The 20787-nt window shown below is 36.6% G+C and overlaps 1 protein-coding gene across 3 annotated transcripts in view; it reads left to right on the top strand.

The window, feature by feature from the left end:
- FAM169A (family with sequence similarity 169 member A) overlaps positions 1–20787 on the top strand; it is a 65133-nt gene that overhangs the window by 11043 nt on the left and 33303 nt on the right. The window contains exons 2-5 of one of the 3 annotated variants that reach the window (XM_036280595.1): positions 9570–9704; positions 10787–10886; positions 11203–11288; positions 13545–13716. In XM_036280595.1, coding sequence (XP_036136488.1) covers positions 9573–9704; positions 10787–10886; positions 11203–11288; positions 13545–13716 — 490 coding nt within the window. In that variant the 5' untranslated portion in view covers positions 9570–9572. Of the gene's footprint in view, positions 1–9569; positions 9705–10786; positions 10887–11202; positions 11289–13544; positions 13717–20787 lie in introns of those variants that run through there. The other 2 variants (XM_036280596.1, XM_036280597.1) reach the window with 2 other exon arrangements.

Raw genomic sequence — 20787 nt, 5'->3', positions numbered from 1 at the left:
GCAGCATAGCAACAGTGTGTGGTTTTATTTATTTTCTCCATCACCATTTATCCCCTCTCTACCCTTATCCCTCCCCCCAGATAACCACCACACTGTTGTCCATTAATTCTTTCTTTCTCTTTTTTTTCTTTTTGACTCAATCACTTCACCCCCAACACCCCCACCATACAGACTTTTGTTCAGTCATTCATTTATTCATTTATTTGGTAAGTATGTATTGGAGTCAGATAGGAAGGCTACTACTCTCTATCTTTCCTTCCCCTGGGCCATCTGCCAATGAGAGGTAAGAAAAGAATTTTATTTAATCCCAGTAAGTAAACCCATCTGAGTTTGCAAGAAGATTGCAAGAGCAAGTGTATGGCCGGAAGTACAAAGCTGGAGAGGCCCTGAAGGGAAAGAGAAATGGCTAGCCTGTGGTTCAGAGGCTGCTTTGATATTGCGGATACTGTCAGTCCTTGGATACATTTTTTAGTTATGTAGTGAAAGTATTAGGGAATATTTCCTAAACCATATGCCAAAATTAAGCACCAAGGTTTGTTTTGTTTTTTGCTTTTGTTTGGAACTAGATGTATTTTCTTTAAAATGAAAACATCAGGCCTCGCTGGTGTGGCTCAGTGGATTGAGCATCGTCCCATGGACTGAGAGGTCCCAGTGCGATTCCAGTCAGGGCACTTGCCTGGGGTTGCAGGCTTGATCCCCAGTAGGGGGTGTGCAGGAGGCAGCCGATTGATGTATCTCTCTCACAGCAATGTTTCTATCGCTCTCTCCCTTCTTCTCTCTATAAAAGATCCATAAAGACATTTTTTAAAAATTAAAAAATAGCCCTGGCCGGTTTGGCTCAGCGGTTAGAGTGTAGGCCTGTGGTCCAGAGAGACCCGGGTTCATTCCCGCTAAGGGCATGTATTTTGGTTGCAGTTTGTCCCGCCCCTGGTTGGTTGTGCAGGTGGCAGCCACTCAATGTGTCCCTTTCACGTCGATGTTTCTCTCTCTCTTTCTCTTCCTCTCTCTCCCTCCCACTCTGTCTGTACAGAAAATGGAAAAATGTCCTCGGGTGAGGATAAAAAAATAAATAAATAAAATGAAAACAATCAGTTTTTATGGTTCTGAAAGACAAATCTCTTTGGGTTTACTATGCCAAATCCATGTTAACTTTAATAAAACACTATAAAATCAGATCTATTATCCAGTAAAGGAGCCAGGTTAAAAAAAAAAAAAAGAATTTTAGATTGTTGTTGAAATGAAGGACAAAATTTTATGGTATATTCATTTAAGTAGTTCTTAGTTTGACTTTCCTGAATTTGTAAGTTGCTTCTGTGACATTAAAAACAGTGTACAGTAACCTGGGTCATGAAATACATATACCACTAAGTGGTTGTTACTTCAAAGGATGATTTTGATTTCTATTTGGAATAAAAACAGGCAGTAGGTATGAACCCCATTTAACTTTCTGCTCCATCACCCATAAACTTGTAGGCAGTCCTTAACCATATGTAATGAAATATTTTTCATTTTCCGGAAGACCGGAAAGGATTTTTGAGCAGTGTTGAGTCCACCTGAGATTTGATAATTGTAGCAGTCTGTTACAGTGGTTTCATTTTTGTTGTCCAAAAAAACTCAGCTCTATGTGTGAAGGGTTAATCCAGGATTTAGGGCCCTGTGTAGGACAGGAGGGATAGAGGAATTAAGAAGACAAGTAAGATAAGGAGATCAGTCGAGCTGATGTAGTTAGTACAGGAGATAGGTTAGTTAGGGAAGGACATGATGTTAGGGAGAAAAGAAAAGGGAAGAATCAAGAGAATAATCATAATAAGGTTCAGAAACAGGCTTTTTGTGTACAAGGTTGAGAGCATTGATTTTTATGTGCCTGGATACCTAACCTATTTCCAGTGTTGGGGAAACAATCAGGAGAGGTAGGATCATGACATGGATTGGTTGAGATAATTATTTGTTCTCTAAGAACTTTTTCAGCTCTAAAATTTCCGTATGTTTTTAAATTTTCCCTTTCCCCTAAAACTCTAACAACAATAACCTGTAAGAATCTTGAAATAATTTAGGAACCAAACTTATAAAATATATTTCCTCTTTTTAAGAGTATAGTTGACATCTAGTAATTAACATTAAATAGGGAATAAATCACAATACTGTAATAGGAATTATTTTTCTAACTGTTTTGCATATTGTTAAGAGTCATTCTTTCAAATAGTTACATAATGTTTCAGGAAAAGTGCAGTTATTAAAGGATAGATGTAAAATAGTTGATGGGCATCTTAGCTCTTACATAAGAGCTCTGAGTATGTTTTATACAAGTTAACCAGGATTAATGAACATACCCTTTGCTTAATTTATAAATAATTTGGACACTTTTTACACTTCATTGTTCATTTTGCGTGCATTTTTTGATGAGTTAGTTCACTGAAGGCAACATTAAACTTTCTCATTCATGCAGAACCTAGTTAGGGCTTTTGGTTTGTCTCATGGACAGAACATAAAGTACTTGACAAAATTTGACCTGACAGCTTCACAGTTACATAACATAGAACAGAAGCTTAAAAACAACAAAAAAGGGAGAAGCAAGTGATTTATCATAGCAACCTAATTTTTCTCCAGGACCTTACCACCCTTATAACTGGCCTCTCTAAACTGTAGTAGAACCATCATAGGGCTAGTAATCTAAGCACTAAATTAACCAATATTTTAAAAAAATAAACAATTATAAGTATTTAGAGTTGTAAAGGTATTTAGGATTATCCTGTCTAGTTCTATCACATTACAATGAGAATACAGGAGTCTAAAAAGGGTAAGTAACTTGCCTAGGGTCACAGAGCTACTTACTCAGTGGCAGAGCTGACCCAGCAACCAAGGTCATACAATTCCAATTTTAATGCTCTTTTTGTTGTGATGTTGGTCAAGTCTTTTCATCTGTATAGTTCCGCTTCTTCATCTATAGAATACAACTTATAGAAGTACTTCATTTTCTATGTAGACACACACACATACATATGTATACATGTTTTTATTGATTATAAAGAGAGAAGAACAGCCCTGGCCAGTCTGGCTCAGCGGTTAGAGCATTGGCCTGCGGTCCAGAGATACCCGGGTTTGGTTCCCGCTAAGGGCACATACCTCAGTTGCAGTTTGTCCCCAGCCCTGGTTGGGGTCATGTGGGTGGCAACCAGTCAATGTGTCTCTCTCACATCGATGTTTCTCTCTCTGTCTTCATCCTGCTCTATCTAAAGATAAATGCAAAAATGTCCTCGGGTGAAGGTAAAAAAAAAAAAAAAAGTGAGTTGAGCCCGGCCAGTGTGGCTCAGTTGGTTGAGCACCATCTCATGCACCAGGAGGTTGCTGGTTCAGTTCCTAGTTGCAGGCTTGAGCCTCGCTAGAGGGTGTACAGGAGGCAGCTGATGGATGTTTCTCTCTCCCTCTCCCTTTCTCTCTAAAATATTTAAAACGTTTTAAAATTTAAATATTAAAGAAAAAGTGAGTTGAGATTCTGATACAGGCTACAACATGGATGAAGCTTGAGACCATTATGTTAAGTGAAATAAGCCAGAAGCCAAAAGATAATTACTGTGATTCCACTTATGAGGTTCCTAGAATAAGCAGGTTCATAGAGACAGGAAGTAGAATGGTGGTTATCGGGCTGGGGAGAGAGAGGAATGGGAAATGACTTAGTGGTACATAGTTCTGGACAGGGAGAGTGGTGAAAGTTGTACAACGGTGTGAATGTACTTACTGCCACTGAATTGTAAATGTAGAAAGGGTTAAAATGGTACATTTTATGTGTATATTTTATGAAATTAAAAAAGGGGAGAGGAAATGGGATGAGAGGTGTACATTTGAAAAAATGAATTGAGGAAAAAAATAGTGATATAGACAGGTGACACACCGGGAAAATTTTTGATGGCGGTATGCAGATAATTGAAGTTTAGCCAACACTAAGGTGGAGCAAAGATCAGTGGCTTAGGGAGACCTGGCCTGTGTTCCAGTCTCTCACTGCCGCAGACTCGCAGGAGGGCCAGACGTAGTTGAAGCGTATTAGATAAGAAACTGTGACCACTAAGACTACTCACTACCTAAAATTCTCTTATTTCGGGTTACCCTATTGGGTTTGTTATTCACTATGAATGAAACTAAAACCAAAAAATAAATAAAGACTAAAAAAATAAAATACTAGCCCTGGCTGGTTTGGCTCAGCAGTTAGAGTGTCGGCCTGTGGTCCAGAGAGACCCAGGTTTGGTTCCCCCTAAGGGCATGTACCGTGGGTGCATTTTGTCCCTGGCCCTGGTTGGGTCGTGCGGGAGGCAGCCACTCAATGTGTCCTTTTCACATCGATGTTTCTTTTTCTCTCTCTCCCTCCCACTCTATCTGAACCAAAAATGGAAAAATGTCCTCAGGTGAGGATAAAAAATAAATAAATAAAATACTACTTAAACATGACAGTATTTAAAATCTATTAAGGACCATGTCATAGTAACAGTAGATGAAAAAGAAAATCAGCCATCAATTTGCTGTTCTACCAGGCTCTTTTTCCTTATATGTCCATTTTGTATTCTTCATCCAGAATGCCCTACTATTATTATTTTTGTTAATCCTCACTCAAGGATATTTTTTCATTGATTTTTATATAGAGTGGAAAGGAGAGAGCGGGAGAGAGAGAGAGAAACACCGAAGTGAGAGACACATGGATGGGTTCCCTCCCGCACGACCCTGACTGGGGCCAGGAGGCAAACCTGCAACCCAGGTACATGGCCTTGACTGGGAATCGAACCAGAGACCTGTCAGTCCACGGGCCAAGCTCTAACTGCTGAGCCAAACTGGCCAGGGCTGGAATACCATATTATTATTATTAATTATTTTTAAATATATTTTTATTAATTGTTTTTTGTTTGTTTGTTTGTTTGTTTTAGAAAGAGAGAGGAAGGGAGAGGGGAAGAGAGATAGAAACATTGGTGAGAGAACATCAAATCGGCTGCCTCCTACATGCAGGGGATCAAGTCCACAACCCTGGCAAGTGCCTTCACCTGGAATTGAACCAGTGACTTCTTGGTGCATGGGATGATGTTCAATCCACTGAGCCACACCGGCCAGGCTGCCATATTATTTTTATGTGATTGTAATCAACAATGCTTTTGTAGACCGGTTTTGGCAGCAGTCTTTATATATTAACTCACAATTCATCCTTTAGGTCATGAATACTCTTAGCAAATGAAATTTTAAAATGTGTTTCATTCATACCTTATTTTGGTAGCTAATATTCAAGAGAGTCTTTTGAGTTGGTTCAAGGAGAATACTGTGATATTACTCTTTCTTGAGCTTCATCTAGTCAGTGGTGGAGTATATTAAATACTCTTAATATTTTACTTAGACACAGAGCTGGGGTCTTGTCTATAAGATAAGAAAACAGTTAATACATTCTCTTAACTAGTGTCCTAATTATGCTCTTTTCATCTGCTATTGACTGTTTGTTTTGTGTTTTTCATTTCATTTAAAATTTTAATCTTCATTAGAATTGTTAGATCTGACTTTAGAACACAGTGTTCTTTTTCTTTAGTTTGCTTTTGTATATTGACTTTGATAGAGATATAAAGATTTGCCCAATGTAACAAATGAGCTTCCTTCCCAATAGAGCTACTGTTTTATTTTGATACTTTTTGTTATTATGACATCTTATTTACCTAAGCTCCTGGTTGATCTCTCTTGAAATTCATAGTTTTGGTGTTTTTTTTCCTTTTTCTTTTTTGTAAGTTGACTGGAAATTCTGTAGTATTGCTTTCATAAATAGTTTCACAGATATTTCTTGCTTCCTCCATTTATTTAGACATTTGTTTTTACTAAGAGATGAACTGGTTTTTTTAAAAAATATGTTTTTATTGATTTTTTTAGGGAGAGAGAGAGAAACATTGATGTGAGAAACACTGATCAGCTGCAGATGGGCTGTTTTTCTGTGTTTTATTTTTAGGTTTTGATTTTAAGAATTAAAAAAAATCAATTTGATTTTAAAATATACATATTTGTATAATAAAATTAAGTTCCCAAGCATATACACCAAGTTTTAAAGTCTTTGGGACCATAATTTCAGATTGTGGTAAAAAATAACTGTCTCATTATAATTGTATCTTCAAAATTAAGAAAACTATATTTAGTCCTTGTTGGTTGGAGCGTCATCCCATATACCAAAAAGTTTCGGGTTAAATTCCCGGTCAGGGTACATACCTAGATTTTGGGTTTGATCCCCTGTCGAGGCACATACGGGAGGCAACTAATCAATGTTTCTCTCTCTCTCTCTCTCTCTTCCTTCCTCTCTCTCTAAAAATCAGTGAAAACATATCCATGGGTGAGGATTAAAAATAAATACATAAATAAAAGAAAATTTATTTTTAAAAATATACTTAACTATATATAGCTGTTATATGTGTGTGCTATCTTTTATGTGTTTATCTCATTTCATTGGATTTTCAGTTTTTTGCCTACTAATACATTTTTTGTGATAAAATAGGTTTGATGTGATAAAATTCTTCTCTGAAATAATTTTTCAGAGAAGAGTAATTTTTATTTTCTCAATTGTTTTCTTCTGCCTTTTCCCTTCATAATTTTTAAAATAAAAATTGAAGAAGTTATTGACAAATACAGTGGTGGAGCTCTGCAGTTTTTTGTTTTTTTATCTTCATCTGAGGACATTTTCCCATTTTTGTTCAGATAGAGTGGGAGGGAGAGAGAGGAAAAGAGAGAGAGAGAGGTGGGGGAGAGACATCGACGTCAAAGGGACACATCAAGTGATTGCCTCCTGCACTACCCCAACTGCGGCAGGGGACGAATCACAACCAAGGCACGTGCCCCTGACTGAATCAAACCCGCGACTCATTGGTCCATGGGCCAACACTCTAATCACTGAGCCAAACCGGCCAGGGCTGGGCTCTGCAGTTTTTATTTTGGGTAAATGTAAAATAGGGAACTTTTCCAACAAGATAATCTGTATACTAGCTTTATTTATATCTCCTTTAAGAACTAGTAGCTCAGATTTTGATATATATCATGTGTTTATTTATTTTAAAAATATTATTATTATTATTTTTTAATCCTCACCCGAGGACATTTTTGCATTTTTTGTTCAGATAGAGCGGGAGGGAGAGAGAGGTAGAGAGAGAGAGAGAAACATCGATGTGAAGGGACACATCGAGTGGCTGCCACCCGCACGACCAACCAGGGCCGGGGACAAACTGCATCCGAGGTACGTGTCCTTAGCGGGAACCAAACCCGCGTCTCTTTGTACCGCAGGCCGACGCTCCAACCGCTGAGCCAAACCGGCCAGGGCTAAAAAATATTTTTTATTGATATTAGAGAGAGGGGGAAAGAGAGATAGAAACATCGATAAGAGAGAACATAAATTGACTGCCTCCTGCATGCCTCTCACTGGGGATCAGGTCCATACCTGGGCATGTGTCCTGACCAGGAATTTAACTGGCGACCTCTTAGTGCATGGGTTGATGCTCAACCACTGAGCTACACCAGCTGAGCTCGTGTGTTCATTTTTTTATTTAACTTTTTATTATAGAAAATTTTTAAGGGTACACAAATCAGAATGCTCTTCACATTGCATCTGATTGCTATGTCTATTAAGTGTCTTTTATTTTACATTAGTTCCCACACTTTTCTTTAAACTCCATGCTGTGTATTTATTGAAGAAACCTGGGTTATTCTACATTTGACTGGCTGCATACTTAAAATGTCATTTCACATGTTTGTCCAATGGCTTGATTAAATCTGGTTCTGATTTTTCTTGTTACAGCACATTAAGATGCATATGTCTCTTTGCTTACTTTTAGATAGGTAGATTAGTGTGGGTATACAAAGCTAATACAAATGAATGTTTATACATATTCACCAAAATACTTGAGCAGAAATACTCAGAACAGTGCAAATGCCCATTAGCTGTAGAGTGGGTAAAAAAAAAAAAGTGTTTGTATATGATGGAACGAATACCACAGCAATAAAAAGCAACAAATTAACTGATAGATGCAACAGCACATGTTTCTCACAGAAATAATGTTGCGTGAAAATAGATACTATATAGTATCAGATATAAGAAGTTTAAAAAAGGGCAAAATTAATGTCTCATCTAAACATTGTAATACAGACCAATGAAATAGTACTATCTATTGAAAAGTCCTTTCTCCCACTAATTGAGATAGTTCCTTAATCATATACTCCATTTCCATAGGCATTAGGGTATATTTCTATATCTTGTTCTATTGGTCTGTTTATTCATATGCCTGTATCACATTGTTTTAATTATAGAAGTTTAGTAACATGTTTTAATATCTGACAGGGCTTGTATCTTGTTCCACTCATTGCTCTGCCTTTTCAGAATTTTTCTTGCTAGTTTCTTGCTAGTTTTTCTTGCTTATTCTTTCAAATTAATTTTATAATCAACTTGTTTTTATTTGGGGAAAAAAATAAAACCCTAAAGGTATTTTCATTAGGACTGCATTAAATTAATAGATTATTTTAGGGAGTACCTTCATGATATTGAATCTTCTTTTCCAAGAACATGGTTTGTCTTTCTTGTTCTCTTTGCTTCTTTCAGGAATGTTGTTTTCCTTATATAGGGTTTGTATTGTTTGTTGTTGTTAAATTTAAGCCCACTTTTTATTTTTGCTGTTGTAAATGGGATCTTCTTTTCTATTTTTACTTCATTTTTTTCCATTCATGATTTCTTTTTACTGGTTATTATTATATATATGAAGAATTGATTTCTGTGTGTAACTATATCCTGCTGCTTTACATATTCTCTTACTGTTTGGAATAGTTTTGCCATTGATTCTTTTGGGTTTTTCAATTGAATATATTATTTGCAAATTGAGGTAGGGGTAGTTTCTTCCACATACATCCATACCCAATTGTTATGCCTCTGGGCTAATTGTATTGGCAAGTACCTATATAATGTGCAGTAGTGGAGTCATTTTTCCTGACTTTAGTGAGAAAGCGTTAGTTTCCCTTTTAAGGTGTGGCTTTTTTTTTTTTTTTTAAACAGCTCTACGTATGAGAGGTATAATTTCCATACTAAAACATTTACTCATTGCAACTGTACAATTCAATTTATTATTATTATTATTAGTAGTAGTAGTAGTAGTAATAGTAGTAAATTTATATGGTGGAGCAACCATCACTATCATGCAGTTATAGAATATTTCTATTCCAAAAAGTACCCTTCTGTCCTTATGTAGTGACTTACAATGTTGACAAGTATATAAGGTTATATTTATGTGTGTGTCTATATGAAAAACATGTATATCCTGTACTTGTATAAATACATTTATATCATTTAAAGAATTACCACTAATTTCTATTTTAATTTTTAATTCAAATGAATAATGTTGAAAGGTTTTGTTTTGTTTTTTTGACATACATTGTTAAGTCAGCAGGCCAAGTTGTAGTTTGAGGCGGTATAGTGAAAAAGAATTCCCTTTACAGTAAAAGGTTGAAATATTGCAATGAAAGGTTTTTCTATGAGAAAAGGAAGCCAGCATTTTACCTTCTGAAACATTTTGTGCCGTGTTGTTTGTTAGAGGATGGCGTTCCCTGTGGATGTGCTGGATAACTGCAGTCACGAGGAACTGGAGAACTCTGCTGAAGACTACATGTCAGACCTACGGTGTGGGGACCCTGAAAATCCTGAGTGTTTTTCTCTTCTCAACATTACGGTAAGGTATTCTGCAGTGACTTTTATTCTATAGTGACTTTTATTAGTCTTTTCAGTTGAGTTTATACACAAAATCAATGTACCTTTTTTTAATCACTTTAAAATATTAACTAATCACTTGAAATTTGTATGAGAAGACATCAGTAAAATGGATAAATATTGATTGGTTTAGTTACAGTAGCATGATCAAGTTTTAGAAAGAAACTCGAAAGGTTATTGCTTAATATTTGGGTTGTGCCCTTAAAATTAAGTAGTTTACTAGTTTTGCTAAGACTGGTGGTATATTTGAGCTAACTCAATTAAATTTTCTTTAGATTTGGAATTTGTGATATTAGAATTTTTTTAAATAAAAATATCAGCAAACCATTAAACTACATATTTTTGTGTCACAAACCTTCCCTTTTCTAAAATATTAAAATAAAACTCAAATTAGTAAGCTGTGAATAGTAGATACTTAGTCTTGGAATCGTTAGAATCCCCCTGTGAACTTGATGGTAGGCAAATTCTCTAACCCCTAGGCCTCAGATTTTTCTTCTGGAAAATTATGATTTAAAGGATTCTTCAAGTCTCCTCTAGTACCAGTATTTTATAATTCTCTGAATTGAATTATTGTCTGTAAATGAGAAGTTAGTGTTGGATTAATGAAGGCAGAGAAATTGTATTGTGTGTATCTCAAAAAAAAAAAAAAAAAAAAAAAGGAAAAAAAATTACCTATGTGGTGTCTTTTATTAGAAAATGGAATCCCTTCACTTCCAACAGTCTGAATAACAGATAATAAATTGTTATTAATGACTTTATGGACCATATAGTTTTTTGTTTTTATTTAGACTTGTGATAGAGCACAGTAATATGTATTGAAATAAACTTTCATTTTTACCCCAAGATAATAAACTTCCCACAAAAGGGAATTCTGATTTACTTCTTTTTTTTTTTTTTTTTGAGACTAGAAATATCTTCTATGAAATTCAGTTATATAATTAGCATTAATGTAGGAAAAGTTAATATTTTGGTAGAATCATTATGCTTTTGTCCTACATTTTCTTAACGGAATCTTCACTAATCTTTAATCAATTGTCATTTCAGATTCCTATTAGCCTGTCAAATGTAGGCTTTGTACCTCTTTATGGTGGCGATCAGACCCAGAAAATCCTTGCTCTTTTTTCACCTGAGGACTCACTCACAGGTCTCTTTTTTATTTAATTTTTAAAATTGAGGAGTTTTTCTCCAAATAATTAGAAATGTATTAAAAGGTAGCTACATGAAGGCATTTTAAAAAAGAAAACTTATTTCAAACTGTAAATTTAAGAAAATATAATTCTTAATTGCTTATAATTAAATGTTTAATGAATAAAATAAAAATGGTATAAAAAAATGAGACCATATTGTATGATAAAGTATGGGTATACTTAAGGGTATCTATGTAAACCTTACCAAATAGTGATATTATATACTTCAAAGACTTAAGACTTAAATGTTAATAATCATTTATTCTATTTTAGCTGTGGCACTTTACCTTGCTGATCAGTGGTGGGCTATTGATGATATTGTGAAAACATCTGTCCCTTCTAGAGAGGGGCTTAAGCAGGTAATAAGATCCTGTAATTTTAAAAGTCTTTCTTAGGCCATTTCACAAGTATGTTTCCCATAAACAGTGAGTTTTGTTTTTTTATAACAGTGATAGTTTTTGAAGTTATTGAACTCTTCTCCATTTATTATAACCAGGTTATATTAAACCCTTAGAGTTTCGTTGTTCTAAAGGTATGTGAGAATTGGGTGAGGAAGAATGAATGCTTATGGGTTGGTTGAGCTGTTACCCATATCAACTTCAGCTTCTGATTTTCTTGTTAGATAGAGAAAAAGCTAGTTCTCTGTGTGTGTGGTTGCTTAGATTCTGTCTCTAGGAGACACTGACCAGGAAACTTGCTTATCAGTAAGGCCATTTGGGGAGGTTCTCAGCAGCATAATGCAAAATTTTGTCTTTTTTTCTGTCCTGGTCACTCTTTCATCAAATATTTAGAGGAAGATACAGATGCTGTGCATGTCACTTCTGTATACCACAGTGCCGAATGGGAGAACCAATCTGTGAAAGGCAGAATTCAGAAACAAAAAGGAAGGATCTAACATGATGAAAATAAATAAGGATAAATGTAAAGTAGTACCCATAGGTTCAAAAAGTTAACTGTGCCATGTATACCATGAAGACCAAACTGAAACACAGATGAAAGAGTGGTCATTCATTAATTAGAAGTAAATGAAGGTATGATTTAAAAACCTTCAGTTTATACAGAAAAGCCCCATTATCTTAGCAATCTTTTCAGTGTTTATATCTATAATATCTGCGTGCCCATCGTGAAGACAGATATTAGGGATCTGGAGCAATTTTCAAGGAAGAAGACTAGAATGGCAAGAGCACCCAAATTGCATTAGGTTAGTCTTTTCCTTCCATTGTTCCTATGTTTAGCATTGGTATGAAATTTAGGGGAATATTATGGCTGTCTTCAGATATTTGTAGGCTGTGTGGCTCCAGAATATCAAAGCATATCTTTGGGAAATAGATTTTAACTCAGTATGAGGAAGAATTTTATGCTGATCAGAGCTGTTCAAGGGTGGAATGGATTGCCTTTTTAAAATTTTTTTTATAAAATTTTTTTATAAATCTTTTTTTTTTTTCTTTATTGATTTTAGAGAGAGGAAGGAAGAGGGAGAGAGAGATAGAAACATCCATGAGGGAGAACATCGATTGGCTGCCTCCTGCATGCCCCCCACTGGGGATTTGGCTCACATCCTGGACATGTGCCCTGACCAGGAATCGAACCAGTGACCTCTTGGTGCATGGGTCGATGCTCAACCACTGAGCCACACTGGCTGGACTTGGTTGCCTTATAAGCTAACGACCTTTGACATTTCATGTGTTGTTTTGTATTGAAGATCTCTTACTAGGGATGTTTTTGAGAGTAGTGTGTGTATGGTTAATACTTTCTCTCTCCACTTACCTAATTAGAGGACATTCCTGTTTTTCTTTAAGGACACTTTATGGATAAGACTCTTGTTTTTAGCAGTGAAAAATGTCTGTTGGGAAAACCCCACTGTTTGATGTCAGAAAGTTGGTAAGGGGGGAGGGTCCCTGGGACCTTGTAGCCTTGCATGTAAGAAGTGAAGCTCAGTTTCCATTCTGTGACTGCCCCAAGTATGTTTTCACTAGACTTCCCTGGTGCCACTATCCTCACTTAGCTAGTCTGGTAGAGGAGTGCATATGTGTGTGGTGGTATTCCTTATAGTTAGATATCAAAAACAAAACTGTTAAAGAAACATTTTACCTAGAAAAGATGAGACAGATTCCATCACCAGGATCATTATTATGGCTTTGTTCATCAAAGGAGGTAATTGTTCTTAAAGTCTTTGGGGGATAACATGAAGCCTTTCCTCCTGTTTTTTAAATGTGGAGGAAGAAATGGGGTGAAGAGGGTTGAAGCAGGAGAGGTGGGAGAGGAGCAGTTAGGTGGTTGAGACCCCTGACCTGGGCCGCTGGAAGCAGAGAGGAAGCATTGAGTGCTGCAGAGGGGCTGCTGGGGGTTAGAGCCCTGGAAACTCCTTTCGCCTGTTTTAGAATTTTGCTGAGAGGCAGTATTCTTGCATAATACGTGTGTACAGAGATGGATTGTTACCGGCATGAATTATTAGCCTTATCTCCGTGATAATAAAATGTTTTACCAATCATTTTGAATGTATATAAAGTGCTTTGAATGCCAATATGAGGTATGAGGCAGGGAGCAAGTTAAATAGCATCTCTGCATTGATGCATATTGTAACTGTTGTGCCTGGTGTTTGACTCTCTTTGTAGGTGAGAACTCTTGGGGAGAGAGTGGTTCTGTATGTTCTGAATCGAATTATTTATAGAAAACAGGAAATGGAGAGAAATGAGATCCCATTCCTGTGTCATAGCAGTACTGATTATGCTAAGATTCTGTGGAAGAAAGGAGAGGCCATTGGGTTTTATTCAGTTAAGCCTACAGGTGAGTCTTTAAAAGTTATTTAAACTGTGTATAATGGAAACCTCCTTTTCAGACCCCCAACTGTATCAACATTTTTTAAATGAATCTTGAGTGCAAACTGAGGTGATTTTACTTAGTATTTGCTGGGGGTGGGGAGATTTATTCTATCATTCAGTAAAAGTTGAGGATTATTAGGTAAGTCTTCTGAAAAACGAAAAAAAAAAATTTGACAGAAAGAAAGATTTCTCCAAATATATGAAGAGCCTCAAATTTGTCCACCTTCTACGTCCTTCTGTTTATTTAAAGGTTGTTTACTGGGATTCTGCTGTTGTCACTATTACTGGCTTCCTGCAAACTCTTGTTTACCTATGGATCAAATGCATAGCCCTTTTCTGCTTAGTGCAGCTGATTTAGCTTGACATATTAAAGGCAGCTTTGCTAATTAGCATGAAAAACAAAGTACTTTAACATATTTAGAAAGTCCAAAGAGCTTTGAAATTGTGACATCTTCTAAAGTTTGAATTTCTGGTCCTAAGACCCAACTATACCCTTCTCCTAAGAGACCAGCGCAGCATCTTGTTTTACCCGTTTTTCTGTTCATTTGCTCTCTAGATCTACTGGAGCCAAAAGATCTAACCTGCTTACTCCATGTATATAAATAATCAAATAACAAAGTTGATCTTGTTCTGCACCTTGACCAGAAGACCTTTCACTAAGAACGCTCACATTATTTTCTGTCCTTTTTGCATTTCAAACCTTCCAAACTTAGCTATTCTGGTCAGATCTAGTGTAAAGATCATATCAAACTGATTTGAAGAACAGTAGTGACCAATATCGTAATCATATAATTAGTATACATTTATGATGAAATTATGCATATAGTCAATAAAAGGAAGGTCACTGTTTCACAAGCATAAAAAACTGTGATCTAGGGTTTAAAATGGTTTTGTTGTTTAGTAAATACTTCAGTTCTCCTTTAATATTCTTTTTTATTCTTGTACAAATTTGAAATAGAATTAATGATTTATGTAACTCCAGAAAGATATCATTATACAGGGACAAATAATAATGTTTGTTAATTGGAAGCTTACTGATATATTGCATAAAAGGATTCACTTTGTTGTTTTAAAATGTTTAGTAAATTTGGGGCTGAGGTGTAGTGTAATTTCCTTATGCATTATTTTATACACGATAATTCCGTGGAAATTGGAGGCTTTTTGCTTTTCACACTGGCTCTAAGAGAGTTTCCTATCTGCCTCCTGCAGACTCCCCACTGGGGACAGAGCTTGCAACCCGGGCATGTGCCCTGGCCAGGAGTGGAACCTGTGACCTCTTGGTGCATGGGATGACGCTCAACCAACTGAGCCACACTGCCAGGGCAGTTTATACTTTTTTGTTTAGAGCTTGCTTTAGATAAAGACACACAGCTAAAGGTCATAGCATTCCTTCTGATCAGTATTTGATTCCAGGAGTGTGTCCCTCTTCATTTTATGTGCATTTTGGGTTCCTCTTCTCTGAGACCTGGCCTTTATTTTTGCGTGTTCTGGTAGTTAACTCAATTTTATATGCTGGAGCTTTCAAGCACTACTTTTCTACCGCTTTTAGCACATTTAATACTTTGCTAATTGCTTTACTTTCTTACTATTAATTTTTGTGTTTTTGTTTATTTTTTAATCCTCGCACAAGGACATTTTTTCCATTTTTGTTCAGTTAGAGTGGGAGAGAGCTGGAGAGAGGGAGAGAGAGAGAGAGAGAAACATCGAGAGAGATGCACTGACTGGTTGCCTTCCACATGACCCCGACCAGAGCCAGGGATGAACTGCATCCGAGGTACGTGCCCTTGACTGGAATCAAACCCGGGACTCATCAGTCTGCAGGCCGATGCTCTAACCACAAAGCCAAACTGGCCAGGGACTTACTATTAATTTTTGTTCTTTCTTGCTTTACACTTCCGGCTCTCATCTACCAGATAACAATGGAATTAAATGTGCTTATACTAGCCTTTGAATCAGTACCATTTAATTTAGTCTGGAACTTTTATTTTCCCCAAGGAAACCTAAACACAAAATATTTTGGAAAAACTGTCCAAAATAAATACTAAAACACTCTGTGATAAAAGTAATTTCTATATACATATCAGAAAAAAAAAACTGTACCAGCAAAAAGATAAAATCTTTATTAAATATAGTTGAGTGAAAGCCTTATAGAGTCACTTATTATTTATAATTTTTTAATTAAATAGAAAATCGGTGTATGGGGATAATAGTTGGGACATAAAAATAGCCTTGATATATAAAAGAGGTTTTTGTTAATGAGGTTAAATCCTATTACAGTACAGTGAATTTTGAGAAACTATATAAATTCTTTTATGCCTGAAGTAAGAGATCACTGTGAGGGACTTATTTATTTTTTGGGTTAGGTAGATGTCAGATTATTAAAAATACTTTTTTTATACTAGGTTATTGTGTGATATCTGGCATATAACTCTAAGGGAGCTCACAGATTGACTAACATCACTGTGAGAAGATTTTCTGATCTTGCCTGTAGTTATTAAGTACTTTTATCTATAAAAAATTTAAAATAGGAATAAGATTAATGCTGAACCTTGTCTCATTCTGGTATTAAGTAATCTTTTTTGTTTTTCTTTAAGTCAATATTGTTTGTTAATTGCAAAGGGAAAAATAGTAAATTTATGTAGAGAAACCTGGCAGACGTCGTGGAATCACCAGGAAGAAGACATTAATATCATGGCCCCAGAACTATGATGTACTGAGAAGGGCATAACATGATATCTGTGTTATTTTTGCCCAAAATGCATGACCTCAATTTTATAATGAAAACACATTAGAGCAAAATTGAAGGTTATTCCACAATATAACTGATCAGTAATCTCGAAAAGTATAAAGATCAGGAAAGACAAGGAAAGATGAAGGAATTATCAAACACCAGAAGTTAAGGAGATACTAAATGTATTATGGAATCCTGGATTGGATTCTGCAACAGAAAAAGGACATCAGTGGTAAAATTGGTATAAGATCTGCAATTTAGTTAATGGTATTTTACCAGTGTTGATTTTCAGGTTTTGTTTTTTTTTTATCCTCACCCGAGGATATTTTTCCATTTTTTGTACAGATAGAGTGGGAGGGAGAGAGAGGAAGGGAGAGAGAGAGAGAGAAACATCGACGTGAAGGGACACATCGAGCGGCCGCCACCCGCACAACCAACTGTTTTGATACTAGTACTTGGCTCTGTGAGATGTTAACATTAGGGAAGCTGGGTGAAGGATATATGGGAACTCTTTCTATATTTTTGCAACTTTTCTGTGAGCCTAAGATTATTTTTTTTAAATAAAGTTTTCTAAAAGTTAGTATTGATAATATGCTAGGAACTATATCCTTTGTAATCATTGAAACTTAAGATGAAAATTTTAGATGTTATCAAAGATACGTGAATACGTGGTGTTTCAAAATTATTTAATGGTTGCATGAGCAAAAAGTTTCCTTTGTGGCCCTGGCTGGTTTTTCTCAGTGGTTAGAGCATCAGCCTGCGGTCCAGAGAGACCCAGGTTCAGTTCCCGCTAAGGGTGCGTACCTCGGTTGCAGTTTGTCCCCAGCTCTGGCTCTGGTGGGTCGTGTAGATGGCAGCCACTTGATGTGTCCCTTTCACATCGATGTTTCTCTCACTCTCTCTCCCTCCCACTCTATCTGAACCAAAAAAAATGGAAAAATGTCCTTGGGTGAGGATTAAAAAAAAAGTTTCCTTTGTGGTTTTTGACTTGGCCAGGAAAAAAGAATCTAAAATTACCAGTATTAAGTGGTAGCCCCGGGAAAGGTTTTAGCTACATTATCCCTCTGTGAAGCTCATGGTCAGCAATCACCACCATGCACACAGGGCTTCTGAAAGACTCTTCAATCTCATTCCTAACTATAAACAGCTTAGTTAGGGAAAGCCACTGATATGAAAGGTAGAGATCAAAACAAAAAAAGAATAAAAATATTTTGGAAGAGACAGTGCAGAAACAAAATAAACTCAATTTTTGGCAGGTCATTACATTCATGAAATGATGTATTAAAAGATAAAGTTGAGCCCTGGCTGGCTTGGCTCAGCGGTTAGAGCGTCCGCCTGCGGTCCAAAGAGACCCGGGTTCGGTTCCCGCTAAGGGCACGTACCTCGGTTGCAGTTTGTCCCTGGCCCTGGTTGGTCGTGCGGGTGGCAGCCACTCGATGTGCCCCTTTCACGTCGATGTTTCTCTCTCTTCCTCTCTCTCCCTCCCACTCTATCTGTACAAAAAATAGAAAAGTGTCCTCAGGTGAGGATAAAAACAAAAAAAAAGATAAAGTTGAGGAAGTTGATCAAAAGGAAAGCAACAAGAGCAACAATAAACCCTAAATGAAGGAAAATAGGAAAGAAAAGATAAAAATGGCAGGAATGGTCTGAATAATAGATGTTTCCGAAGGAGAAGACAGAGAAACTAGAGGGGAAGAAATCACTAATGAAATAATTCAAGAAAAAATTTTGGAACTACAGAGCATGCATTTCCAGTTTAAAAGGGCCCACTGAGCATCCATCATGATGGATTAAAATAGACCCACAATGAGATAGATTATTATGAACTTTTGGAACATCTGGCATAGAGAAAAGACTTTGTAAGCCTCTAGTGAGTAAAAACTTTATACAAAGGATCAAGATTCAGAATGATCATATTTCTCAACAGTAACACTGAATGCCAGAAGTGGAACAATGCCTTTAAGATAATGGAATGCTCGGTGGGAATGGCTCTGTGGATTGAGCGTTGTCCCACGGACTGAGAGGTCCCAGTTTGATTCCCGGTCAGGGCACATGCCCTGGTTGAGGGCTCAGTCCCCAGTAGAGGGCGTGCAAGAGGCAGCCGATAGATGTTTCTCTCCCCCCTTCTCCCTTCCTTTCTCTCTAAAGAATCAATAAAAAATTAAAAAAATACTGAGGGAAAATGATTTTCAAAGTAATTCTGTGCTCAAATTATCATGAAGTATGAGAGTAAAAGGAGGAAAGAAAGAAAGATCTCTTATCCTTTGAGAAGATATAGAGAGACCTGGAAAGTATTATCCTAAGCAAAACAAGCCAAGCAGAAAAAGACAAATACCATATGATCTCACTTATTTGTGGAATATAATGAACATAACAGTCTGAGGAATAGGGTAGACCCAGAGATGTGGAAGTAGTGTACAGACTGACAAACCTCAGAAGAGGGATTGGGGGTGGTGGACGAGATAAACCACAGAACTTATATGCATGTATGCATAACCAATGGACATGGACAACAAAGCTGGGGATGGGGTGGGGGGGATGGGGAGGAGGGTGTCAATGGGGTAAAAAAAGGAGAAACATCTGTAACAACAACAACAAAGTTACGTCGGGGGGGTATTTATCTCTCATGCACCATGTTTCAGGATGCTAGTAGGTAGAGTTTATGCTCTACTAAAATAAGGAAGTAAATCCAGAAAGAAAGATAACCAGTCAGGAAACTAAGGAAAGTAAATCCCCAAATCATATTTATGTAATAGTTCTGGAGCAGCTCTGTCCAGATTGGTAACCACTAGCTTTAATTGGCTATTTAAATGAAAATGAAAATGAAATAAAATTTAAAATTTAATTTCTCAATCATACTAGCCATTTTGTAAGTGTTCAGTAGCCACTTACAAAGTAGTGGCTACCACAATGAACAGAATATATATAGGGAAAGCTCTAAACAGCACTTTTCTAGAGATTGATCTAGATTATAACCGGTCAGAAAGTCTGGGACGTTGATTCAAGAATATGGAATAACCAATGTGTTTGAACTTATCAAAATAAGATTTGCGCAGGTATAGGAGACTTTGGGAGGTGAGAGGTCAATAGTAAATAGTGACAATCATTATTAAGAGAAATCAAAAAGTAGTGCAGGAAAGATAAATCATCCTACTACACGGCTTAATTGTCAAAAGTACATAACTATATATGCTCATAATGTAAATATTGAAAATTGATCTAACCCAAATTACAAATCACTGTATCGGGGTAATGGCGTGGGGCATGCTTTGGAAGTGTGTTTCTGGCGGAATTGGGATTAGGGTGTGTGAATGTATGTAAGAGCTAAATTCTCATTTTCCATACTGGGAAGTCAGTTGATTGTGCCTAAAATGGAAAAAATCAAGAAGTAGTAAGTTATTTAGAGATGTGGAAGTAAAAACCTAAAATGTCATTTAAAATGATTTCAAAGTGGTGCTTTCTGGAGAATGGAGAGTGTGTGTTTGGTCAGAGAGGCGGCCAAAGGACTACTTTCCCTGCCAAAGGTCTTACAGAGGTGTTGTACTGTAAATAATGTACAGGTTAAACTTGGATTAAAAACAAAAACTGGGCATTTAACAAAAAAGAACTCTTCCCAGAGTCTTATTATTAATGCCTTCACAAAACTGGCTGAACTTAATGAATACTAGTGGGACTCATGATGATGAGGCCCACCTGTCAAAAGAGCTGTTCTAACTAGAAACTAATGAACAAAGCTTGTACCGTATGAAAAATAAAACAAGAAACCCCCTTGTTAATTCAGTGGAAGTTGAGTAAATATTTGCCTTCTCAGGAAAAATAAAAGATACAAATTTGTATAAAACAGGTATCATATTTTAGTATAGATAAGCTGAGAGAGACAAAATTGAAGATACTATTGATAGCTGCTATTTTGGAAATGTCCGTTATTTGGCTTCAACTGTGAACCACCCTGATCCCATTTGAACCCCATATTTTGGGGAAAAGCGCAAAGAAACAGATGGAGGAAGCACAATCTAATCAATAAGTACTATAAATCAGTTTGTTGACTCACTACTGAGGGATTTATGATGAATACTAGGAGACCTTTTTTAAAAATTCTCACCTGAGGATATTTTTCCATTTATCTTCAGATAGAGTGGGAGAGGGGGAAGGAGAGAGAGAGAGAAAGAGAGAAAAAACAAACTTTGATGTGAGAGAGACACATCGACCAGCCCTGACCAGGGCCAGGGACTGAACTGAAACTGAGGTACATGCCCTTGACCAGAATCAAACCTGCAACTTTTTGGTCTGCGGGTCGATGCTCTA

Source organism: Molossus molossus, unplaced genomic scaffold (assembly GCF_014108415.1).
Source record: "Molossus molossus isolate mMolMol1 unplaced genomic scaffold, mMolMol1.p scaffold_m16_p_3, whole genome shotgun sequence".
NCBI classification, from domain to species: Eukaryota; Metazoa; Chordata; class Mammalia; order Chiroptera; family Molossidae; genus Molossus; species Molossus molossus.
The sequence above is the reverse complement of the archived record's forward strand: the minus strand, read 5'-3'. Positions and strand labels throughout refer to the sequence as shown.